Source organism: Labrus mixtus, chromosome 5, assembly GCF_963584025.1.
Source record: "Labrus mixtus chromosome 5, fLabMix1.1, whole genome shotgun sequence".
NCBI lineage: Eukaryota > Metazoa > Chordata > Actinopteri > Labriformes > Labridae > Labrus > Labrus mixtus.
The window spans coordinates 28058860-28085365 of NC_083616.1; the positions used below are offsets into that span (position 1 = coordinate 28058860).

A 26506-nucleotide genomic window follows, 5' to 3' on the forward strand; every position below is an offset into this window, starting at 1 on the left:
TCAGCAGCTCGTCTCTGCCGTCCTCCTCTTCTTCCCAGAATTGTTCCTCCGGCTCTGGCTGGGGAGACACACCCCCTGACCCTTGGCTTTCCCTGACTCTGCCCGGTTAACGGCGGTGCAGGACAGCCCCACATCGCAATCGCAGCGCCCCAGCTTGCTTCTCCGTTTGGTGGACCCTCGTAGCAGACAGGCCTCGCCCTCCACGGGGATCCTCTGACAACGTTTACCGGTCAGATACCTGACGCAGCACAGACCGTCCGCACAGTCCCCCGACCGCACACAGCTCGACATCTCTGGAGCTGGAAGATTAGATATTACATGTTACTCTTTGCAGTGCACTCTGGGACTTGTAGTTGACATCAAATCACTTACAGTCTTTATTTATAAAAAGGAAGAATACAAAACCAGGTGGGGAACGTTTTGTAGAAATTAAGGACGTAATTATTCAGACAGTGATCTTGGAACCCATTTGCTTTCGCCTGACAATTACACGTCTCTGGATTAACGGTGAATCTCTCTTGAAATCTTTAATCTGATGTAGTGATAAAGGACTTCAAGCAGAGGCTTGTTTTTCTGTGTGCTTTTGTTTACAATACAAATAGCAAGTGTGTGTTCAGAAAGTGAAATCGACACCTTCAGATATGCTTTTGCTTTCCATGCAGACTGTTTTTCACGCATACACTAAAGCGTAAAATAAACAAAGGGGTGCAAAAGGACAAGTTAAGAGATGTCAAAAAAGCAATTACGTGGATATAAATGTGTACGTTGTGATGCTTTTCTAACCCTTTTGTCAATACATTTCAGCCACTTATAGATTCACTCACCTTTTGTCCTGTTAAAGCCGTCACCGTTGCTCTGTATGTCCGTCTCCGTGTCTGTGTGTCTGTTCACCTGTCTGTCCTGGGAGGATGCTCTCCTCTGAGCTCTGTTACTGCACTGCCCAATCTGATTATTTGATTGATAGATTGATAGACAAAAACAGAAGAAGGCGTATGAGTTGAAGTATCTGATAATCAGATTAGATCATTTACGTCCATATGGCTGTCCTGTTTTTAAATCCGTCCAGGTGTTCTCTCCCTGTCTGTCACTGACCTGAGGTACATCACAGTCAGGTGTTGAACATGAAGCTGGTGATCCTCGATTGGAGTTGGACGTTGTGTCTGTTCGACGCCGGACTGGACGGTCCACCTGGTCACCATTGGAACCATCCTGATTGACAGGTGAGAGCGATGTCATGGTTATTACGTCATATATCCACAGGTGGTTACTTACTACTACATTAAACACAACTCAACTTTATTTATAAAGCTCTTTTCATACAGAAAAAGCATGCAGCCGGAAGTGCTTCACAAAAGAATGACAGACTTTTACAACAATAAAAGACTCAACAGGAAGACGGTAATAAAATAAAAGTTCATACAGTAGGAATTAAAACATTAAAATCAAGGCTCGAGGCTATAGGACTCCAAGCGAGTCACAGATGTCATTCCCCACCTTCTCTCTCTCTCTCTCTCTCTCTGATTTCTGACTATATCCTCTATCTTATCTCTACAATAAAGGCACAAAAAGCCCCAAAATAAATCTATGACAGTTGGATAAGACTGAAATAAAATACAAGAGATAAACAAAAGATGTGAAAACAAAGATGAAAATATTAACCAAAATTTTTAATCCCTCCAAATTAAAAGCCAGATTAAAAAAGTGGGTCTTCAATTTACTTTTACAACAACCGTACACACTGCATGCGTCAGAAATCAAGAATACTTTTATTCAATATGTTACCAGTTTTACATCCTTTATATTCTTTTGAGAATAGAATTAAGAATCAAAGATTCAAAGTAAAGTAAGGGATTTATTTAAAGTTAAAAACAGGCCAAAAGCTAACAGCAGACTAAAGGCTTTAAGGGCTAAAAACAGCAGGAGCACCTCTGGAGTTTGATTAGTGTTTATAATATTACAGCTTCTACTAAAATGACCAGTACTACTGTCGAGTAGACAGACCAAGACTCCCCGAGACCAGAGAGCTCCAAGACCGAGACAAGACCAAGACATTTAGGGATCAAGACCAAGACCAAGGCAGGACGAGACCGAGACAAGACCAAGACCATAAATATCACAGAAAAATCATCAACCACGCAGCAGGCGTGTCACTCACTTAGACCATAACACCGGGAAGGTTGCGGTCGTAATCGGTGTAAAATAATCTTATTATGAATGAATTAAAATGATCTGTTCTTTTAGAAAGAGACGTTTTCCTTCTGATCACAGTGATGATGTGGAACAATAACCTTTCAGTGGAGGTCTTGACCGGTCTTGATTTAAAATCTGGAGTCCACCCAGTCTGAGACTGAGACAAGACAGAGTAAAAATCCTTTCTATTCCGAGATAAGACAACCGGTCATGGTTTCAACATCTTGAAACCATGACTGATTTGGAGAACTACAACATTACTACAGTCCCTACTGTGTTTAAAAGTACATGAAGATACTCATGCTGCTTTTTTGAAGCTCTACTCAAAATGACGATCATGAAACCCATTTTATAGCTAGAGAAACTATCATGATAAGTATACATATTGTTCAATCAAATCTTATTTTGAGTGTTGTGGTGTTATTTAGGTAAAACTAGGCCTCAAAAGTAACAAAAAAGCGTGTCTTTTCCTGTTAAACATGCAGTAAAGTTAACGAGCAGGCCCGTCTGTAAGACTCTTTCAGGTTTGCACATTTTCCATGTTGACACAGTTGTAGGTTGTGGGTATACATTTTGTAGTTGCACAGTCTAAAACACGAGTTTCCACTTCCCTGCACGGTTTATGTGTTAAATTGTTGTTAAGTTAAAATAAATAAAGATAAACCTTCATTCCTTTTCTGTCCTATTTCTTTGTTTGTTCAATTTTACACATCTCAACATAATCTCACAAGAAGAACCAAGCATGCTGTAGAAGATGTAGAAGTACTACAGTGAAGTGTTTATTTACTCACCAGCAGCTCGGAGCTCTGCTGCGTTGACTCCTTGGAGGATCTGATGGTGTTGGAGTCCAGAGCCAGACCACAGACCAGAGACACACACAGGAAGCTGCGCCACATCCACATCCTCAATCGATCAATGAATCGCTCCTATAAAAATCAATCACTGGATCCTCTTTTTATCTCTTGCAGAAAACTTTTTAACAGCAGAAACAGCTTTGATTCTGTCGACTTAATATTATGATCCTGTATTTTTTTGGACAGATTCTTTATTGTTTTAAGGAGATCTTCTGTCCTGTGGTCGAATAATGGATCCTGTTATCAGAAGAATTTGAAAAAATCCTTCCAGAGTATTTAAAAACAAACTCTTTTAAACAGTTTCTGCCGAGTTTATAGATAATTCACACCTGTCAGTCTGTGCTCTGAACCTCTCTGTCTGCTGCCTTCAGGTGTGTTTGTTTTTATACCCTCCCCTCTGCTCTGATCCGTCCTCTGTCAGCTGCCCATCTCTCAGAAGTTTTGAAGGTGTGTTTGAAGCTCGACCGCATCAGTCGGCGGAGACAGTGCCTCCTTCCCTCGCTTCCTTCCTGGAAGCCCCAAGGCCTCAGGTGAGGCGGGCCGTTTGATACCTGACACCTCATAGACCGCAGAGATTAAACACACCTGGAGACACGAGACAGGTAGTCTGTGTGTGTGTGTGTGTGTGTATTTTAGTGTGTGTGTGTGTGTGTGTTCGTGTGGTTTTACTTTATGTGGTCTGAAATGTGACCATAAAGACTCATTAGAGCAGAGCTGGTCTCTGGCAGGTAGGCGGATGTGCGAGTGTTTACAGGTGATTAAAGCCGGTTAACTGACACAAGTGAATCCGCTTTGTGACGACACCAAACAGGTGAAAAATAAATCTCAGATCATCGTCTCTGATCACCCAAAACCAGTACAATCATTCCTGCAATACACAGATACTTATATTTCCAGGTGTGTTGATTTGTCAATCATGCAGCTGTTTTTGGATGCATGAGGCAGAACACCCGAACCTGTGAATGAAAACCTGGTGCTTATGTGCAATTTTTCCCTCAAATTTTTGAAGTGATAGTTTTTAATTGTTCTCATCTTGCTTACTGAAATTATTACACTAATATTTGTTTGTCTGAATTTACTCCAAGTTTCAGTGATCCAACGGTTTGTGGGTCTAAAGTCGGGCGTACAGTACACTTCATTATCTGGCCGATTTAGACCCCATATTTGGATCATATGACTGATTTTGATGACGGGCTGAATGTCACCTTGATAGCACGTTTTCCGGTCTGCCGTGTATACTGAGGCACTGGGCTGATCACGGCCTGAGTTTAGCGCCCCCTGCAGACTTATCTTGGGATTACTCCAACATACGTTTACCTCATGATCGGTTGCCAATGTTTTTGTGCATTTTAAACAGTTTGCAGGAGTTAGCTTGCCATTTTTGATAATTTAAAACAAGAAATGATCCAATATTAGGTGACCAGAACTCCTACTTGTTGCCATGGTACCGAAAATTATGGTTCGATTTTGACTTGTATCATATCACCAAACTCACCAAAGTAAACTCCACCTAGCCTGCTGCAAAGTTAAAGACATGAAGACATGAATGCATCAATTATTATGATACAATAATACATTTAGTATTCTTCATATTGAGTATCTCTTATTGGTACTTTAAAGGTCCAATCAGTGTGAAGGTATCTTACTATATGATCAGACATTAAGGAAACATGCTATGTTGAAGTGCTGGCTTCTCTGACAACAATGCAGCAGCCAGTATGTCCTCCTTCTAACTTTAGATTCTGGTCCTGAATGCTCTGGATTTGTTTGGACCAGAGAAGGTAGGCGGTTTTAAGGAACCCCCACACGGCCGTTTTGGACGCCCCTCGGTTTGTCAGATATGAGAGCAGTTATCAGGTCAAACCAACAGGTGTTGCAGCGATGGAAGCGGGCAAGAGAACTGGTTCAGATAGAAGTGATTGTACCCGACCTAAAAAGCCTCTGCATGTTTCTAATAAGCTCCACGAGCAGAAACGTGCTCAAACTAGGATCAATATTGGAGATGCTTTTGAAAAATGGAGAGAGGTTAGAACACAGAAAGGTTTACAGACTCATGCAGAGCTGGATAAACACTGAAGCTTCAGTGTCCACCACATGGCAACCTGCGTGAGCATCGACTCTACAGAGGAGGCGGGGGGAGACAGCTCTATACAATGTTTTGAATTTGGACTGCAGTACCCATTTTAAACTCTAGGGGGTCAGAGTTACATACTGCTCCTTTAAGTGGGCCTTTAATTCTAATACTTAGTTTTTTTTCTTGAGTAAGAATTTATATGAAGAACTTAAATTTCTGTTGAAGTGTTTGAACACTTTTACTAATATGACTTCTTCTATCTCTGATCATTATTCATGTTTTCGATCAGATGTGAGCAGACAAACGTACATGAAACACGTCACACAGAGAGAGCAGCAGTGAGTGTGTGTGATTGTGTGTCTGTCTCAGTAATTGTGAGCATCTGTTGTCCTTTTATTGAAGCCCTGGAACAACCTGCAGGCTGGAGACCTTATCACTCACACACATCTACATCTACACACACACACACACACACACACACACACACACACACACACACACACACACACACACACACACACACGCACACACACACACACACAGGTCAGAGGCTTTATCATTTGCGTTGCTGGTGTGTAGATGTGTGTGTGTGTGTGTGTGTGTGTGTGTGTGTCTTCTTATTGTCTGTTTTTATCAGAATAAAAAAGGAAACGTCTACCTCCTCTTCCTTGTCCTTCCTCGTCTCCTTGTCTCCTCGTCTCCTCTCTGTCCTCGTCTCCCTCCTCCCCTCAGGTCAGATATAAAGTCCGTCCATCAGCAGCTGAGAGACCAGACCAGGAGCCCCTCTCGTCCAGGTAGGACCAACCTGTCTGTCTGTTTGTGTCTCAACCAGCTGCCGGCCGGTCGTTCAGTTCAGTTTATTTTATGTATTCGATCAGAGAGTTTACTTACAGTTAACTTTTAATGTGCAAGAATCAAATCAAAATTATCATTTAGATTAATTGTTTAAATTATTTGTAACTTTTAAATATTTTGTTTAGGACTGTAAATTTGAATGAATCTCATTAAATTATATTTTTATTTGTTGTGTTTTAGATTTTATTATTTGATCTGTTTCTAATTTAAGGCATGTTTAATTCAACCTTTTAATTCTTTCATTGAGGATTTTATGTTTATCATTCTTAACTTCTGAGTTTCATTTCAAAACATTTCAAAACATTTTTTATTGAATTCACAATTAAAATATTTCAATGTGATTCATTGATATGTTTACAAATTTAAGGCATGTTTAATTTCAGATTTTAATTTTCAAGAATTATTAAATAAATATATTTTTTTATTGTTTATTTTTTTTTATTACATTTGAATTACATTTTTCCCAGTTCTTGTTTTTTAGATCACATAGTTAAATATTCGGTTGTAGTTCTTTTGAAGGTGTGTTTAATTTTTGCTTTTATCGAACTACATTCATTTTATACATTTATATTTTCTTAATTTTGTCATTTACAAATGTTTAATTTTATTTTGTTATTAGTTTCTTTTATCGCTTTATTGTTGTTTCATTTAGATATCAAACAATTTTTTTTATCCTCCCTTTTATCACAATCTTTTATTTATTACATTAATTATTACATCCTTTTTTCCGTTGGCTCTTTTATTAAACTTTAACTTGAGTCTGTATTCATGCTACGTTTTATATATTTATAATATTTATCACTGTAGCTGTTGTGTTGATCATCGATCACCTGTCGGGCTGCTGCTCGGGTTGGATTGATTTTCACGACAAGTTTTATTTGTGAAACTGACGAATAATAGAGAGGAGACACTTTACTCAAAATGTTAGAATATAAATCAGAGAAACATTTCAACGATCTGACACAGAGACGATGTCCAGACTCCATTACGTTCTGCAGGTTCGTTTCTCTGCTGCGTCGAAATTACATTTCAGATCAATTTTCCATCAAACAGGACGAGAGAGAGAGAGAAAGAGGGAGAGAGACAGAGACAGAGAGAGAAAGAGACAGAGAGGGAGGGAGAGAGAGAGGGAAAGAGGTGGGGGTGTAGCAACCAACCAAGATGGACTGAGATAAGAGAATGAGAAGTGTGTGTGTGTGTGTGTGTGTGTGTGTGTGTGTGTGTGTGTGTGTGTGTGTGTGTGTGTGTGTCTGTTAAATGCGTTAGTGTGAGTGAAGAGCCTCTTAAAAAATCAAACAGCAGACAAACAGTCAACAGTCTCGTTCACAGAACATCACTGACGGCGTGTTCAGAGTTTTGATTCACGTTTTCTTGTCTCTTTATAAATCATCTCAAACTGCCTCCAGGAGTTCTTTCAACAAATGAAAAAGAATAATGTTCAGTGAAAAAGAAATCATTGTCAGGGAGTGGGTAAAAACAACATGAGACACTTTTATGTCAGCAGCTGTGTTACCAGGTGCCTTGAGCTACATGCTAACATTAGCATGCTAACATTTTGATTTTGCTGTGCGAGTATGCTTAAATGATCTCCACTATTTAATGTGGCATTATACCTGCATGCTTTTCCCTTTGGTTTCAGTATCATCTGCCCAGATCACAGATGGAAGTTAGCTATCTAAATCTGGGATAAAGCATCTTTTCTCTTCTTAGTATTAAATCCAGAGATTAGACACATTTATTCAGATTGATGCAGATTCAAATCTTCTTATATATTAACATGTTTACCGTCTTTATTTAGCATGTTAGCTTGGGGAACCTGTGTGAACAACTTTTCATCACAACTCATCAAACAGTTGTTGAAATATTTCAGGTCAGAGCTGCGTCACTAATGCCGCTCACACATGTTTAATCTCCTGTTTTTATTTCTATTTTAGTTTTAAAAAAATACAAATGCAGTTTTAGTGCCGTCGTCTGGTCAGTGATGATCCGTGTCCCTTAAATGTCTGTTCATGAAAAAGCAGCTATAGTGTCAGAGTAATCTTAACAATAAAGAAAATACAACCCGCCTCAGCTCCAGCTCTCAGCCTGTCGTTAGTTTGACTGAAAGTTAGGGTGAGACAGGATTTCCAACATGACGGCTGCTGCTGATGAGCCTCAGGAGCCCCCTGCAGGAACAGACAGGTGATGTCACTCTGGCTTCAAACATTAATATTTACAGTCTCTGCTTTGTACAGAGCGGGATAAAGACTGGAGGCAAAGAGGAACAGCGTATAAATCAATCTTTGACTCCAGATCAGACGGCAGAGGTTGTGCAGAAGCACACTCAGACTAATATCAGTGATAGTAGGAGAGGGTTGTGTAGTTTTATTAAAGATCAGCTGTGATATGAAGGAGCTCTCAGCTGCTCTTCACTGACACTCTTCATCACAACACAGAGACGGTATAAAGCCAAAGAACAAACACAGATCTACAGTCTGACTTTAAAGGTTTAAAGCACAGAGTATGGCCTACACCTCCTCTTATAGTTAAGTGACTTGATAACATTTGTTATCAATCGGCGCTATACAAATAAAGATTGATTGAGTGATGGATGAGCATACACCATTTGCATCCCTACATTTCTTTGTTTTTGTTTCCTGCTCAAAATATTGTGCACATGACTTGGAGAGATGAGACGCGTGTAGTATGTTAACATATTATCCAGCATCTTATGTTTATACCGGCTCAACACAAGCTCGTTAGCTGTATTAGCGAAATGCTAATATTAGCATTTAGCTCAAAGCACTGGGGTGTCGAACCTCACAGAGTTGTTTGACTGCAGACTCTTTACGTTTATTAAATATGTTCGTACTTTAAGTAAATACAAGTTAGCATCCAATAAAGAGCAGACAGGATTTAGAGGGAAGGAAAGGTTGGACCCGGAGATGTTTTCATTGGGATGCGATTAGAATGTGTGCCTGAAAAGATTTGTATTTTGCTGTTGCCATCATCTGCCCAGGGACAACAGATGGAAATTAGCTAGCTAGCTAAATCTGGTACAAAGCATCTCTTCTCTTCTGAGACTAATTTTTGTACACTGTCCCTGATTCAAATAAATTATTAAACTAAACTAAACTAAAAAATGAATCAGTAAAAAAAAGTCCAGGCCGCACCCCATGTACGGAGGCCATAGTCCGGGTTCAAGTCTGACCTGTGGCTCCTTTACTACCTGCATCTCAATCCCCAATCTGAATCTAATCTTTAAATATTTAAAAATAAGTGTATTGAGCACTTTGAAGACATGTGTGTTTAGTTTGTCTCTTTGTTCTGTGACATGTTTTGAGGTCCAAACTGCTCGATTTGTCATTAAATAAATCTGATTGGTTGAACGTTATCAGAAATTTGGGTCACGATTTCTCATTAAGGGACGGTGCTGGGTCCTGAAGCTAGACCAGTAACGAACCAGTTGTCTAGGATTTGTTGGATTTGATTTGATTGTGGAGCAAGGTGACTCCAGACTCATTTAAAAAAACTGTAATTTCATAATCATGACTTATTATGTCCCGCTCACTAACTGATTAAATATTACACTTCTAGGCTACATACATTCTTAAACCACAGTAAACTCACACTCTACGATGTATTAAGTTTTACTTTAATTACTTTAAAAATAATGTAATTGGTTCCTTTCATGGTTTTCTAAAACGTTTTGAAGTATGTTCAGTAATTCTGTTTAAAACGGACAGGGCTGATCAAATCCTGAATGGCTTTTTTTTTAACCAAAAGCAGAACTTATTGCTGTTATTAAACCTGCAAAATGTCACACATCCACACACATCAATTGATCCACACACAGTCAACTCATCAAAAGGTTCAGCGTCACAGAAAACATGAGATTATTGTTGAAGAACAAAGTGTTGCGTGCTCTCTCTGTGTGCAGACATGGCGTGGCTCCATCAGAGTCGAGGCTCTCCCAGACTCGTCCTGGTGGTGGTTTGTGTCGCTCTGCTACTCGACAACATGCTGCTGACTGTGGTCGGTGAGTAGACACACACTCACACACACACACACACACACACACACACACACACACACAGACACACACACACACACACACACACACACACACACACACACACACACACACATGGCAGAATCTGGTTGGTTAAGTACTGAAAGAGTTAACGCCCCTAATCAGCTGACCACCTGGACAGGAAGACGGAGAGAGGGACGGTCTTCCTGCTTGAATTTACACTGAGCTTCATAAGACAATAACATTGTCTCTTCATCTAAGAAATGGTCTTTCCAACTTTCATTCAAATGAGTAGTCATACTAAAGCAATAAGAGAAAGCATGAACTCTGCATCATGACGTAGAAATTGAAGCAACATCCTCAAATCTGTTCATTTTGGGGTCATACACAGTGCACCGCCTTTTGAACTGACCTGTTGAGAGTTACAACAGCTTGCAGTCCTTATGCTTAGCTCTGTACTTTAACCTTATACTTGGTTCAGATCTGTTCTGAACATTTACATCACCGGGATCATTTTTTGTCTTTTTAGGATTCACAGAGCAACAACACAACGTTCTGGTGTCCTAACGTGGTTATGTGGTGCCTCATGACGTATTTCAGAAACAGATTTTCCTCTGTGATGAAGTCTGAGCAGCTGGAAACAGATTTGTAACGCATCTGAAAAACCCTGCGGGTCACAGCTGTCGTCAGCCGTTACAGTCAGAGCGGGATGTAAAGGCTGCAGAGGTCACAAACACACATGCACACATCTGACCTCCTGACATCGAACTTTAAAGTCTGTGGTCTCAGGTCATTCTTGTCTCCTTTCATATCTTCAGGGATTATTTTTCTCCTCCTGTCCTCTGTTTTTTTTTTCTCCTATGACTTTTTATTTGCCCAGTGGCAGTTTGTGGAGGTTTAACTTGTTTTTCACCGGCTAATGATTTATAGAAAGTCGCTCTTCTGGTGCCTTTGGATGTTTAATGTGCATTTCTCTTAATAAAATGTAGTGACTAAGGTGATAAACAAATATAAACATAATGTTTAGATTCTTACCTGCTGAGCATGAACTTCACTTTTGTCATGATTTGTTTTCTTATATGAGATGTTTGTTACTTTGTTTTTTTTATTGTCACATTTTAGGGTTGCCCATAAATACATGTTGGTTAAAATAAGTTTCAGCCTAAACATTTTTGGCCAGTGAATTTATTTATTTTTTCCATTTTTAATCAATCTGGTCAGGGTTAACTTCTGTGATTTTTGATGTGGTTTGGTTGACAATGCAGACTGAAATATAATATTACTTCTGCTCCTACTAAAATATGTGTTTTGTAGGGTTGTCAGACGATACATTTGTAAATCTCGACTAATGACAAAATTTCAATAGTTAATCGTGATTAATCACAATCATCAAATTTTCAGGCTTTTATTTTGAAGTTTTGTACTGTCTTAAGCTGAGAGTACTCTACCTGCTGTTTGAGTTCAGCCGTGTTTTTATTTTGGGGAGTATTCATGTGGTATAAGTTGAATCTTGAATTTAGTTGTTTCAGTGACCTCTGCTTGACCGTATCGTTTTCCAATTAAAAAGACTCAGAATATAATCTTACATCCCGTGAGGTCGTATTTAAAACTCTTCCTGTAAAAAGGATCTGGAAACTTGTCTTATTTAAACATCTGCACGTTATGATGTAATGATATATATTATATAAACTGACTTTATGTTGTCAGAGATTTAATAAAGCATATTTCCTCCTCCAGTGCCGATCATCCCGACGTTCCTCTACGCCATGGACCACCCTAGTCCAGAGCCTCAGACTGTCCAGCCCTCCCTGCTCCCTCTTCCCAGCCTCAGTGCACCACAGCGGAGAACAGCGCCCCCACAGGTGCCCTCGTCCAGGTCAAACCTCCAGACCTCTGCCTGGACCTCCCAGGCCTCCCAGCTCCCTCGTCCCAGCCACAGTGCACTGGTCCTGGATACACCAGCAGAGCAGAACCCCCGATCATCTCCTCCCACCTTCCCTCCTCTGGTGTCTCTGTTTGACAACACCACCTTCAGTCTGCACGAGATTCACACTGAACCGATACTGGACACCGAGCCGACGGACCAGACGAGCCTGACCACAGAGCTGCAGATCAACGAGACGACTAACGCTACAGTAGGTGGAAGTGCTCCTGACTCTGATGGATCTGTGTGTACAGGTGAGGTTACAAGTTCTCCTTTCTCCTCTGCTGCAGGAGTCCTCCTGTCTTCAGGATAGTGCGTTCCTGGAGGAGGAAAATGTCCGTGTTGGTTTGTTGTTTGCCTCTAAAGCGCTCATCCAGCTGCTCGTCAATCCCTTCGTCGGCCCGCTCACCAACAGGTATCGCTCTGTTTGATTTCACATCACAGTCTTCAACTTTGTGTTACATTAAGGGATGTTGTACGGATTGTTTTAATTTTCATGTAATTGCGTAAAACTTCCAGGAACTATGCTAGCTGGAAGGCAGTGTCCCCCGAGGAAGTTTTAAGAAGTATCGTCTGATTCTAGTTAAAATGTACTCTTTAAGGTCATCATCTGTGTGGATCATTTATACACTTGTTTTCTTGCAGGGTCGGGTACCACATCCCCATGTTCGCCGGTTTCATCATCATGTTTGCATCGACCATCAGTAAGTCACAAACAAACACACAAACACGTTGTTGAGAGAAAGTTTTCTATAAAGAGATGTTTTATCGTGTGTGTGTGTGTGTGTGTGTGTGTGTGTGTGTGTGTGTGTGTGTGTGTGTGTGTGTGTGTGTGTGTGTGTGTATCAGTGTTTGCTTTCTCAGGGACCTACGCTCTGCTCTTCTTCGCTCGCTCTCTGCAGGGGATCGGCTCATCCTTCTCCTCTGTAGCGGGTCAGAGATTTAACGTTCATGTTAATGTTTTTATATACCACCATACTAGCATTTGTGTTCTCATATCCTCATATCTGTGTGTGTGTGTGTGTGTGTGTGTGTGTGTGAGTGTGTGTGTGTGTGAGTGTGTGTGTGAGTGTGTGTGTGGGTGTGTGTTTGTGTGTGTGTGTGTGTGTGTGTGTGTGTGTGTGTGTGTGTGTGTGTGTGTGTGTGTGTGTGTTTGCGTAGGTCTTGGTATGCTGGCCAGTGTGTACACAGATGATGAGGAGAGAGGCATTGCCATGGGCATCGCACTGGGAGGACTGGCTATGGGAGTGCTGAGTGAGACACATAAACACACTCATACGTTATATTACAAACGGGGGGGAACCTTTGTTTTTAGTCATAATCCTTTGGAAGAGTCCTCACTTTAGTGGTCTAAAACATTATGTCTTTTATCCATATCTGTACAAAATCAGAAAACAAACGTGACTGTTGTTGTATTGTTTGTTTGTTGTGTTTCAGTCGGAGCTCCATTTGGCAGTGTGATGTATGAGTTTGTGGGGAAGAGCGCCCCCTTTCTGATTCTGGCCTTCCTGGCTGTGTTTGATGGAAGTAAGGAGAAAACAAAGACTTACAATGACAAATATTGGTCATAATGAACGGTAGTAGCTTTCCCGAAACGAGACACTTAAAGCGTACCCTGCTTTATCGTCAACTTTAAACAGGACCATCATTTAAAGACTGAAGCTGTTATGAAGAAGACACTTGAAACTACACCAAGAAAATATCAGAAAAACATTAACTGATGTAATAAATGACGGTAGCAGTGGGCTTTTCCCCCGGGAGACTTCTATGCAGTCAGACTTCTTTTTGCATTCAGTGAAGTTGCCCCCTGCTGGCACTTCTTAAGTTTCATTTTTAAAGGCCCTGACGCACCAAGGAGATCTTCGGTGGTGAGTCGCTAACCGTCGGCCCCTGTCTGCCTTTTCCGGCCGATTTGACATGTTGAATAGCCGTTTGTCAGTCGGTGAGAGGAATCTCTCTGATTGGCTGTTGGGAGGTTTCATTTCTCTCCAGCTCTCCTCACAGGTTCAGGAAAGCCCCTTGAGCATGCCGCTGTAGTATCCACGCTTTCACCCATTAGTGCGGTTTCTCCTTATTTGTCGCCTCTTCTTTTCTTTTTCCACTAAAAGACCAAGGGCTGACAACGCCAGCGCCATTTTAAAAACTTTTTATCAGACATTATTCTCCATTAGAAGTACCTATAATACGAGTGGTGACCGACAGCAGTGTGAAAATGGTCTTCTCGTATCATGACAACGAGCTATTGTCGCCTAATGGCATGGAGAGTTGTTTCCCCTCACACATAACTTTTTGGCCAAGACCTGAGGTGACGTGAGGCGACGTGAGGTGACGTGAGGTGACGTGAGGCGACGTGAGGTGACGTGAGACGACGTGAGGTGACGTGAGGCGACACAACATTCGGCCTTCGTTGCCACTAATTCTTTGCCGTCTGCTTGGTGTGTCAGGGTCTCATGTCCTGAAAAAGAGTCTCTGACTTTTAGCTCTTAAATTCACATATTGTATCATACAATGGTCCTTATACATTATTGAACTTCCTGGATAAGATTTCATTTTCCAGTCAGCCTGAAGACTCAGTAAGACTAACGGCAGCTGTAGTTTTTAAACACTTTTTTACATTTTAATTTACTACTGACGTTTGCGTATTCTGCTGTTTTTGTGTTTCAGTATTACAGCTGTTCATCCTGCAGCCTTCAAAGATCTCTCCAGGGGTGAGTACACTTCAGAACTGCCTGCTGATCTGATCTAGTTTGGTCTGGTCCTCCCTGATTCAGCTTTAAGTGATCTAAATGATGGTCTGGGTTCTGTCATTCAGGTCTGTTTTGGATCAGAGTGACCAGCTTCAGTTTCTGTGTTTCAGAGTGTGGAGGGGACTCCGCTACTGACGCTGTTAAAAGATCCGTACATCCTCATCAGTGCAGGTAAGAAGGCGCTAACATGAGTCTGCATCAGGACACATGGCTCTCTGCAAAGTAGGAGTTTACTATTTACTGTATATGAAGGTGGATGACGAGTCTCCTCCTCCTCTCGTCGTACAAAAATGAAGACAAAATATCCTCAAACAAGCTCTGAGAGATGGACGACATGAGCTCTGCCAGACGACGTCACAGCTCATGTCGTCCATCTTTATAAACAGTCTGTAGGGTCTACCTGTTTGTTTCTATGTGAGTGCAGGTGTCAGGGGATTGACCCTGCTCTCTTTTTTTTTATCCACCTTTCTGTCCTTTTATGTGTCTGCAGGTTCTCTGTGTTTCGCAAACATGGGCGTCGCCATCCTGGAGCCGACTCTGCCCATCTGGATGATGCAGACCATGTGTTCCCCTAAATGGCAACTTGGTAAGACCCAACTTAAGGGCCTTTCAGATAGGACGCGGGCGGAGCTGCGCGCCGCTGTCATTGTGCCCATTCATTGTGTATTGTGTTGCTCCGCGTAAACGTGCATCTCCTTGACGCCATGTTGAGCGCAGCGCAGGGTCCCGTTTGCAGTTCTTGCGCGAAAGTTGAAACATTTTCTTCTTTCACGCAGAGCTCCCTGACGTCACCTCCTTCATCTCGTCCTTTAATCCTCCTCATGCCCCTCCCCCTTCTCTAACAGGTGTGTGTGTGTTGTGTTTCAGGTATGGCCTTCCTCCCTGCCAGCATCTCCTACCTGATAGGAACAAACCTGTTTGGTGTTTTGGCCAACAAGATGGGACGGTCAGTGTGTGATTTTGCTTGTGTGTGTGTGTGTGTGTGTGTGTGCGTGCGTGTGTGTGTGTGTGTGTGTGTGTGTGCGTGTGTGTGTGTGTGTGCGTGTGTGTGTGTGTGTGTGTGTCTGTATGTGTGTGTGTGTGTGTGTGTGTGTGTGTTGTTGAGTTCAGTGCCAAAGAGGAAGAGGTTTAATCAGCAGATTACCTGATTAACTTTTCTTGAAAGTCAAGAGTCCTGTTCAGACCTGAACCTGGAGAGTTCTGGTAAACCTGCAGGTTTTAAAGACACACAGACGGACAGACAGAGGGGGCTGATGGATATTTTTGTGTCTCCAGGTGGCTCTGCTCGATGTTGGGGATGTTTATCGTTGGCATCAGTCTGCTGTGTGTAAGTACAAACACCCAGCCATACAAATATCATCTTCCAATCATCTAATAATCTGTCATTCCTGTCGCATCTATCCTTCTACAAATCATCCATCAAATCCATCAAATCAATCATCTGTTGGATCAGTTTTTAATCTCTTCATCCGTCACCTCTACTCAAAGATCAAATCTGGTCATGGAGAAGTCCTCAAACACACACACACACGGTTAAAGTGCATCATGTTGTGCTAGCTTTGTTCAGCAGTGCTACAGCTGCAGGTATAAAAGAGTTCCTGTAGCGTTTTGTTCTCCCTTTAGGAGCAAATCGAAGCTGAAACTCCCCGTTTAAGGGATGAGAGCGGTCGTTAGGAATAGTGCTCGCCTCACGCTTCAGCTCTTCAGAATAGAGATCCATCAGGTTGGATTGAGACTCTCTTATAAGTTTGCTCGCCCACTTAAGAGTCCGTTTACCAAACCATGAAACGAGAAAAAAAACAGGACTGATTCAATGAAAGCTCTGTAGAAAAAAATCATCAGGGTCTTGTCAACTTGACATCGGGAAGGTTTCCTCAGACGAAACAAACGTCAATGCTGCCTCACAATTTTTCTCAAAGGTCAGTTTTGAATCGATTATCGTCCCGAGATATTTGTAGGTTTCCACCAATTCAACCGCCTGGTTTTGATAATTATGGGCTGATGTTTTGGAGTATGGGCTCTAAAGTCTGTGATCATCTCCTTTGTCTTGGTGTGCGTGTGCGTGTGTGTGTGTGTGTGTGTGTGTGTGTGTGTGTGTGTGTGTGTGTGTGTGTGTGTGTGTGTGTGTGTGTGTGTGTGTGTGTGTGTGTGTGTGAGTTAGGTCCCTTTTGCCACCAGTATCTACGGACTGATTGGACCAAACGGAGGTCTGGGCTTCGCTATAGGTATCTGTCAGCATTATTTCACCGAATCTCAAGTGTTCAGGTGTTTGTGGAGAAACGGCTGCAGACAAACTGGTTTGATTCATTTGAAACTGTGGAGAACATCTCTCACTTTTGGTGACGTTCGTGTTGTCGTCCCTCAGGTATGGTCGACTCTTCCATGATGGCCATCATGGGCTACCTGGTGGACATCCGCCATGCCTCTGTTTACGGCAGTGTCTACGCTATCGCTGACGTGGCGCTGTGTATGGGATTCGCTATAGGTAACACACACACACACACACACACATTCAAACACACACACACACACACACACTCAAACACATACACATGCCTGATGGGATAAACATGTGAAGCTGAAAAAGTCAGTTCTAGAGACAGATGAGAAAAACCTTCTTATCTAAAAACACGTTTCTCTTTGCATGAGTTGCGACTTGAAAATGTGACTTTGCTTTGGTCAGGACACACCTTTACTTTGATGACGTTTAAAAATCTTTGTTGTTGTTCCAGGACCATCCACAGGGGGAGCTCTGGTCCAGGCGGTAGGTTTTCCCTGTCTCATGGTGTTCATCGGGGTGATCAACATCCTGTACGCTCCGCTCTGCTTCCTGTTACGTAACCCGGCCGTAAGTGAGGAGAAAATGGTAAGTATGGATTCACACATGATGGTAATTTTAAAAAAACAGCTCAATTAATGTCGATGCGTCTTTCACATCCTCTGACAGGTGTTGTTGTTTATTCTATCTACGCTGAGACTAGACTTTCTTTTAGGAAGGCGGAGCACATTAATTTAAGACAGTTCATCTCAGGGTGCTGCTTTATCTCAGTGGTTGAATCGCATGTCGACTCCCACCGTTGGCCATTTACCTCATATCCTCCCCATAGACTGTGAATATATATTTGGACAAAGCCTGAGTGACTTTACCCACTGCAGGCGGCTTTTGAGTCCCATCGCAGAGGTAGGCATGATGTAAATTCTCTCTCAACCAAACTTTAAGTCAACGTCACGACAGGCTGAGAGCTGGAGCTGAGGCGGGCCTTAAGCCTCTGATGAACTGTTACACCGCGCCCTCCTGTCAATCATGTCAGCTACGCGCCTAACTATGGTTAACTCTTGTCCTTCATAAAATCAAAACGGATGAGTTATGAAAAAATTCACCCCCCGTACAGTGTATGCCGATGAAGACGATATCTAATCAAATCAAAATAGTTTTTTGTACCAGGATGTAAATATGTTAATTTCTGTTGTAAAACAGCTTTTTTGAATGGGTGTGTGTGTGTGTGTGTGTGTGACTTCTGGGTCTTTTGGAGCCAGCTTCAAGTGGACACTCAAGGAACTGCAGTTTTTTCTGCATGTCTGCAGGTCCTCACCCGTACTCTCCAACTCCATCTTCTGTCCCGTCCCTCTCAATAAATAAATATATACATAAATAATCTTAAATGCATCAATACCAAAGTAGGGAAGCTGTTTGGAACATGTAAGGAGCAGAAAGTACAGATATTTGTGTTTATATGTGGACACTAAAAGCAAAAAGTTGAGGACAGATAGCAAAATAAAAACAAGTATTTGTACTTGGTTACCTCCCACCTCTGTACATCAGTCACTTGTTGTTGTGAGAAAAGTTTCTGTTAAAAGGGAGCCGATTATGTCACTTGGACTTCTTCCGAAACTTTGAACCTTCAAAAAACTCTCGATGGAGCCCAAACAGCCGCAGGATTCATGTTTCTGCATCCTGAACGGATCCCCAAAAACACTCTGTGTCAACAGCAAGAAATCAAGTTCACACAGTCGACTGCACACCACCCGTTATTAAAATCTGTTCACACACACAGAGTGGAGCTGCAGGTCCCGACAGATCAGCAGGAAGTGTGTGTGTGTGTGACTGTGATGTTGAAGCCAAAGTGTTTGTGAAGTCATTACACAGTGATTAGACTGATCACAGATCAGAGGCTGCTGCTTCAAAGCTGCAGAGGAAACATTTCCTCCTAATAAACTCCCAATTACACACAGATTACACAGACATACAGGCAACGTTATTGATCTACTGTGTGTGTGTGTGTGTGTGTGTGTGTGTGTGTGTGTGTGTGTGTGTGTGTGTGTGTGTGTGTGTGTGTGTGTGTGTGTGTGTGTGTGTTGATGTGTGCCTTGCAGGCCATCATTGATCAGGAGTGTGTGATGCACAGGAAAAGCTACAACACTCAGAAGGAGAGTCGTGAGTTTCCTCTGAGCGACTACAGCGAAGAAGAGGAGACGGAGGAGTGACACACACATACACACACACATACACACACACACACACATACACACACACACACACACACACACACACACACGCACGCTGCTGAAGATGTTATGTTGTGATGTTTCCTCCAAACATGTTTTACCATCACCCTCAGACATCCTGTCGTCACGGTCAGACCAGAACAGATGCTTCTCAACAAGTAGTGTCAACACAAACACCATTCACTGGAAACCCTGAACACGTCTTCAGAGTCCACAACGTTTCAACTTTGATTCTCTAACCACTCTCAAATGTCACACTTTACACCGACTGGTTGTAGCGCTGCAAACTACTTCTGCTTTATCAACTGGTGGAGGGCTTTATGTCGGCTTTAAAACCAGTAGTGTGTTTTATTAAAGTCCACTTAAGAACGCCAGCTTCACCGTCTTTGTTTCTACGACTTGTGATGTTGAAATCAGCAGTTTGACAATAAACAGAATAATTCAGGGAACCATCAGTCGGATTCAATTTGTTATTAAAGGATTATATTTGATATTTAAATAAATTAGATAAACATAATGCCTATTATTTATAGCACCTCTTAATTGAACATATTTTAACTTGATGAAATGACTACAATCACACAGGTGAGATGAGAATATATTAAAAAATTAACAGGAGCACATATTATTATTCATCTTGTTTTTATAGGTTTGGTTTATCATCCAGGAACTGTTTCATGTAAATGTGATTTTTTTACATGATGTGTAACTACACTTAATCTTTTTATCTCACAGTGTTGACATGTTACATGTACCTGAGTCTGTATCTGACCTCTGATCTCTGTCACCATTAAAACCTGTTGTTCACCTGTGTGTGTGTGTGTGTGTGTGTGTGTTTGTGTGCGTGTTTGCTTCTGTCCTCACCTGGACTCAGGGATCACATTAAACCACCGACTGCGAGCTCGACAGAAGCATCCGGATGGAAATCAGCTGGTGTGTTTTTTTATTTATTTATGTGTTCACATGCTTCTTATCTGCTCTTTAATTTCCTGTCACGGCGGCTTCGTCAGAGAAAATAACGCAGGGACGGAAAGAAGCTCGGTCAGGTGGAAAAGTAAACAGGAAGTGGATGAAAGGCCCACGGGGAGGCTTTCATAAAGAGTCCTTTCACAGAAACCACAAACACATGATTTGTTATTAGCATTAGCTCTGATACCGTCAGAATAAAACAGAACTCTTTTTATATCACAAGATAAATTGGGTCAGTGTTCAGTAAATCAGCTGACAGTTTTTCAAGCAAGTGAAGAAGTTTCAGTTTTCATTCATGTTTTTTAAACACAGGATGTTGACTGTATGAGGCTTTCACACTTACAGAAAACTCCTGAAAAACTCCTGATATTTGCCGGAGGAGCTGTGTGTGTGAACACAGACACATTTATCATTCTGACTTTTGCCTGACTATTTTTTCCGGGTAAGGATTTGCTAACATATATTTTGCAAGCTGCAAAAAAAAAAGTACCTGGGCCCTCTTCTGAAACCGTCGTCAAACACGTCACAAGTCGTGAATAACCATGAGACGGCGATGTCCATATGGTCTGTTTTGGTGAACACGTTAAACAAGACCCCATTTGAACGCTAGTTCAGACCCTCAGCTGAACCAAACCACTAGCATAAGTAAAACCAAAGCTTTTTGTAACGCTAACCAAAAACACTAAAAGTTTATAAAGCTAAAAGTAGGATTTAGCTTAGCACTTATTAATTAAATCATCAGCAACCAAATTGAGAGAGGAATCTGAATAATGAGGTATAGACATCTAATTTAAGGCTAAACCCCAAACTAACCTAAACCTAACCCCAAGATAACCTAAACCTAACCCCAAACTAACCTAAACCTAACCCCAAGCTAACCTAAACCTAACCCCAAGATAACCTAAACCTAACCCCAAGATAACCTAAACCTAACCCCAAGATAACCTGATCCCTTAGCAAAACATTAACCTCCAAATAATGTGCGACTAAAACCAAAAAACTCTCAGAGCGGTTGTGTAATCACATACCCGACCTTTAAGTGAAAGCGGGTCTTGAAGCAAGTCAGGATTTTTAAAGTAATCACTTAATCTGTGTTACAGCCGAGCTAGCTTACACCCCAATATTATTTTACCCTGTTATTACCGAGTGGTGTGTTGAAACAGAGGACCCTGTCGTTTTAAATCACACCACAGCAGAATGAAGCATTTTATTCTTATAAACTTAAAGTCTGTTTGTTGTTTTTACAAAGTAATTCACGTTTTATTCAGAAAACAAACCAAGAAGTCCTAGCTTGCTTAGCTAACTAGCGGCTAACTGATGTTTTGATGCTAAGGAATGAAAACAAAAAATACCTTTTCAAACACGATGTATTTAATCTGATAATTTAATGGTTAATAATTGTTTTTTTAAGGTGTGTGTGTGTGTGTGTGTGCGGTTGATATAAATCAGTGTTAATTACATCCTCTGACAGCAGATCACAGCTTCAGCCCACACACACACACACACACACACACACACACACACACACACACACACACACACACACACACAAACGGCTTCAAAACATTTCCTCTTGCTTTGAAATATGAATACACACAGCTAATCGCTCTGTGTGTGTGTGTGTGTGTGTGTGTTTGTGTGTGTGTGTGTGTGTGTGTGTGTGTGTGTGTGTGTGTGTGTGTGTGTGAAGTCATCAAAGGTCTTTAACCCTTTGGGTTGTGGCTCTGATGTGGTCATTGTGGGTGTGTGTGTGTGTGTGTGTGTGTGTGTGTGTGTTAACAGGTAGGAAACGTTTCAGGCTTTAACTTTGATTCTCTGGCTCTGATTTAAGTTAAACAGGAGGCGAACAGAAATCTGTTATATTATGTGAAGATTGTTTATTAATCTGCCGCTAATCTCACCACAGCCACCGCTAACGTGTGTCTGTGATGGTCACATTTAGTCTCTTTGATTTCACACAGATTCTCTGATCTGTTCAACGTGTGTGAACATGAAGCCTGATCTGTTCTCAAGTCTTCAAACTGGTGACCTCATTATGTTTTAACTTAAAGGTAACTTAAAGGTGTTTTTGTTTTCACACTGAGATTATTTCAAAGTGTTCTTATCTATATTTTAATTATAAAAATATTACATTTAAATAAAGGACTATTTAATTACTGTAAGATTAAAAAGCTTTGACCACATCTAACAACTCCAGTTTGGATTATTTCATCCACTAAGTGTTTTTTTTTCATGTAATTTGACTTAATGACCCCCTGTAACTGTCTCCATAAAGATTTCCATGTCCCCCTTTCTCCCCCCATGCCAACGTCTGCTCTCAAAAATAGGGGGAGAAAATAATTGGGAAAAAGTAATCTGTGCACAGAGGAAGTTTCAAGATCTTTTAGTAGGTTAAATAAATAGTCTTGATAGTTGTTTATTTATACTAAACTAGTTAAAATTAAAGTCTTTATATTTGATTTTTCACACTTAAATAGAAATCAAGTGTATCCTCTGAAAATAACTCTGTGAGTCATGACTGTCTACAATGGGTGTAACACCCGAGTCCCACTGTCTGTGATGTTTTCAGAGTTTTCAGAGTCCTATCTTCAGTTTGTTTACATCGTCAGGACGGCCGGCTGACTCCTCCCCTCACGTATAAAAGTGGTTTAATTGAGGGACTAGAGAAAAGAAGAATAACATACTGTACTCACTGCTTAACTGTGTTTCTAGATCACGCTCATTTCAGGTAAATTTACATGCAGTGTGAAGATATGAGCATAATAAAGATCGCTAGCATTAGCATGCTAACACAACAATGCAGCGCGAGTTGTTTTGGTTTCATGCTGGTGCTCCAGGGCGACATCTGCTGGATCAAAAAATCACATATAAAGACTTTAAAGACAGGGTTGGTAGCTTTCTCCAGATACACTTTTTAAGATTTTAAGATAAAAATCATGACATTTTGGTGAATCTTTTTTTTTTATCCCAGTCCTAATGAGTACCACTCTAAGCCAGTATGCTCCCAGTATGCAGCCCTGCTTGTGGTTCCTACAGTCTCTAAAGGTACTTTGGGAGGTAGAGGCCCCTCCCCCCTGGAATCATCTACCCCCCCCCCCCCCCCCCCCTCCCAAAAAACAACCTCTGAATCAAACATCCAGCTGGGGTAAAACTAGCCAATCACAGCCACTCTGTGAGGAGAATGTTTGGGTTGCCTGGCAACAGACACGAGATTACTTAATCTCTGAACTTCACCGTCACTGTGTTAATTATTGTTTGAAAAGGTTTAAGATGTGTATATTTTATTATTTTTTACATTTATGGTCGAAACTAAACGCTGATTATCTGGAATGTTTCTCAGTGGGAACGTTGTTCACGCTTGAGTTTGTAGCCCACCGGACATTTTATCCTGAACACACGGTCCGTCACAGTAAATCTTCCGGGTTTTTTTTTTTAGACTTCATGCAGCCGGAAATCTGCGAAATAAAATCCTCAAACAAACAATCCTGTGTTGTTTCTTCAGATCGATGTTTAAAGAAGATGATCAGCTGACCGAGGAGAGATAAAGATCTGATCTCAGGTCAGTAATTTACAAACAAACGAATCAGTCAGACTTTAAACATCACAGGTTCACTAATTATTTATGAACCTAACAAACAGTGAACACTAAGTTCATATACATAAATAACATTAAACTAACTTGAAGAAATTAAAACATAAATTCTGTTTGTGAAGAAACAATAATCTTTAAAAAGAAAAGCAGCTGCAGAGCATCGACTTGAATTTATCTACACTATACAAACTGCAAGCTATGGTGGCCCTGAAGGACCAACTGCAAAAAACATTTCATGACCTCCCCCCCAAATAAAATAAAATGATGAACAGACATCTGCAGTGGAGGTTCTAGACCACATTTACTGAGGGGGCCAAACTGGGGCCAGTTGTTTTATCAGAGAGGAACATTAAACCTTAAACCTTAAACATTAAACCTTAAACATTAAACATTAAACTCAGCTAAAGAATAGACAAAGATGATCACTTTAAAATATATTATACCAAATGATAACGCACATCATTAAATAACATGATTTATATTTGTGTCAGCAATAATATTTAATACTAGATTGTGAGTCCGGTTGTTGAGTTACTGTGTATGTGTTATGAGGGGGGGCTCTTCCTTTTGGAGGGGGGGCCACAGGGGGGACCAAGCTCAGTGTTACAGGGGCACTGGCCCCTGTTGGCCCCTGTTGGCCCCTGCCTAGAACCGTCCATGGACATCGGCACGTCTGCGTGAGCCGATGTTTATTTGTTGGGCAAAATCAATTTGATTTCTAAGCTTTCATTTCTGCCACAAAACAACTTGAAACTAATTTTAGAATATGAAACGGTCATTTTATAACCCAGTCAACTTATTTTTAGAGAGAAGTAAAATAACATAAATATTTTTCTTTCTTTTAAAATAATAAACCCACAAAATTAAGCTTCCTAATTATGACATTTATTTAAATAATCTGTCTCTTTATTCTCTTTATTTACAACCATCTTTTTTAATCTATATATTTATATTTATCTTAAGATCAAAACGTGTAGTCCTCATGTTGAAATATCCTTTTGAATATGACTTCTGGATGTTTTGTAGTAAGAAAGCAGGAGCTGATGACTAAATGTATTTATTTGTAATATTTCTTTCCTTTCTTCTTTTCTTCTGTCCCCGTTACAGAATGCAGCTTTCATCTTTACTTGATGAACTTCATCTCTCCTCCTCAAAGAAGCCCCTCCCCTCTCCCACTCTTCCTCCAATCACAGAGCTCCTGACTCGGCTGCAGGAGAAGCTGATTGGTGCATCATCAGACTCTGAAAATAACACGTTGATTGGTCGGGTTGAGCGTCTCTTCCAGATCGCTGACCCTGATTGGCTGTTCCCCGAAGCCTCACAGGCCAATCAGGATGCTCAGCGTGAGGATGCTCAGCGTGAGGATCTTCAGGCGGCGTACAGCTCTCTTGTCTGCGCTCTGATTGGCTGTGCCGCTCTGCCGCTCTGTGAAGACGACTGCAGCTCTCTGCCGGCCTCAGCCTATCGGAGCATCCCGTGCAGAGCAGAACCGGTATGCGCCGCCCTCTCCGCGTTTCTGGGTACTCTGGGAAATACCGGAGGTCTGGATGTTCTGCTGCTGGCTGTAGCTCCGTCCATCTGTGTGTTTGCTGTCACACATTTCCAGGTGAGAAGTCGTAACATTGTTAAACACTTTCACTTACCTTTACATTTCTTTCTTAAAGGTGTCTCAGCTCGTGAACGATTAAAAATGGAGACGTCTTTGGAGACATCTTGCTTTAGTTTTTACCAGATACCAGAATCATATTCCATCTTTGATTCTGTCTCTATTCTTGTGTTCAGGATCAGGCGTGGACCAGCTCCTCCTCCCGAAAGGCGGCTCAGAGACTGCAGGAGGCGCTGCTGAGGGCAGGTCGCTGGAGGGACTCCCCCCACCTCCTGATGGGGGACGTGAGTCAGGGTGAGGAGGAAGGGGAGAAGAAGAAGAAGAGCAGAGGAATAGTGGGAGGAATCCTGGACGTCCTGCAGCCTCAGCTGGCCAAGTGAGGAACAGTTTCTGGACTGTAGATGAGAGAGAGAGTGTTTGTGTTTTTAGTCCAGCAGGTGCAGAGACCACAAAAGTACACACATTCATTCATACTCAGATTTCATGTTTTTAAAGTATTATAGTCAGGCATCTTGTGTTATAGTTGTATGCTGCTCATTGTTTGTTGTAAACTTTGGTAACAGTGTCCGCTGTCTTTCTTAGTCAGGACACTGTTGGAAGAAAGATCCTAAAAAAACTCCTGAAGTTTTTTGGAATGAGCTTCATTTGTGAATTTTGTACTCAGACTTTATCCGGAGTTTCTCCTGCCAGTCCCGTAGTACTTTTTTTTCTGCAAAAAGTCAGCATGCTGATGTGAGAAACTGGAGAAAACAGCAGGTTATGATGTGTTTGTGTGTTGCAGGGACTCGTGGCATCGCTGTGAAGCAGTGAAACTGGTGTTTGCATGGACTCTCCTGCAGGTCAGTTTAACTGTGACATGTAAATTATGAGGCTGACTAACGACTCATTTTGATTTCTAACTGTGTGTGTGTGTGTGTGTGTGTGTGTGTGTGTGTGTGTGTGGAGCAGGTGACTCGACCCGCTCTCTCCCCTCACCTGCCCCGCCTCCTCCCACCCTCCCTCCTCTTCAACGACCACTTCAGACAAGAGAACTGCATTCTGGGAGTTCGCTGTCTGCACCATGTCGTGCTCAACACGGTGAGAACACACACACACACACACACACACACACACACACACACACACACACGGACATACTCGCCCTGCTCTTCACAAATGTTCTCCGTGGCCGAGCGGT

General features: G+C 41.6%; 3 protein-coding genes across 3 annotated transcripts in view; 2 read left to right on the plus strand and 1 right to left on the minus strand.

Moving 5' to 3' along the window:
- LOC132974874 (uncharacterized) lies at positions 1-3109 on the minus strand. Its single transcript, XM_061039176.1, has 4 exons — positions 2982-3109; positions 1093-1209; positions 825-945; positions 1-299 (listed from the first exon to the last, which is right to left on the minus strand). Exons 1-4 carry the CDS (start codon positions 3090-3092, stop codon positions 1-3), a joined length of 648 nt encoding a protein of 215 aa, XP_060895159.1. The 5' UTR covers positions 3093-3109.
- A 399-nt stretch (positions 3110-3508) lies between these two features.
- On the plus strand, positions 3509-19973 carry LOC132974843 (chromaffin granule amine transporter). Its single transcript, XM_061039132.1, has 18 exons — positions 3509-3646; positions 5851-5912; positions 9893-9991; positions 11723-12120; positions 12200-12324; positions 12555-12613; positions 12759-12842; positions 13071-13163; positions 13347-13436; positions 14574-14617; positions 14767-14827; positions 15147-15242; positions 15524-15602; positions 15932-15983; positions 16818-16881; positions 17022-17141; positions 17389-17522; positions 19031-19973. The coding sequence occupies exons 3-18, from the start codon at positions 9895-9897 to the stop codon at positions 19139-19141; spliced, it is 1707 nt and encodes a 568-aa protein (XP_060895115.1). The 5' UTR covers positions 3509-3646; positions 5851-5912; positions 9893-9894; the 3' UTR covers positions 19142-19973.
- Positions 19974-23519: 3546 nt separating this feature from the next.
- Positions 23520-26506, plus strand: part of tti2 (TELO2 interacting protein 2) — a 9006-nt gene continuing 6019 nt past the window's right edge. The window contains exons 1-5 of the mRNA XM_061039136.1: positions 23520-23690; positions 24831-25329; positions 25506-25705; positions 26111-26168; positions 26278-26406. Coding sequence (XP_060895119.1) covers positions 24832-25329; positions 25506-25705; positions 26111-26168; positions 26278-26406 — 885 coding nt within the window. The 5' untranslated portion in view covers positions 23520-23690; position 24831. The remainder of the gene's footprint in view (positions 23691-24830; positions 25330-25505; positions 25706-26110; positions 26169-26277; positions 26407-26506) is intronic.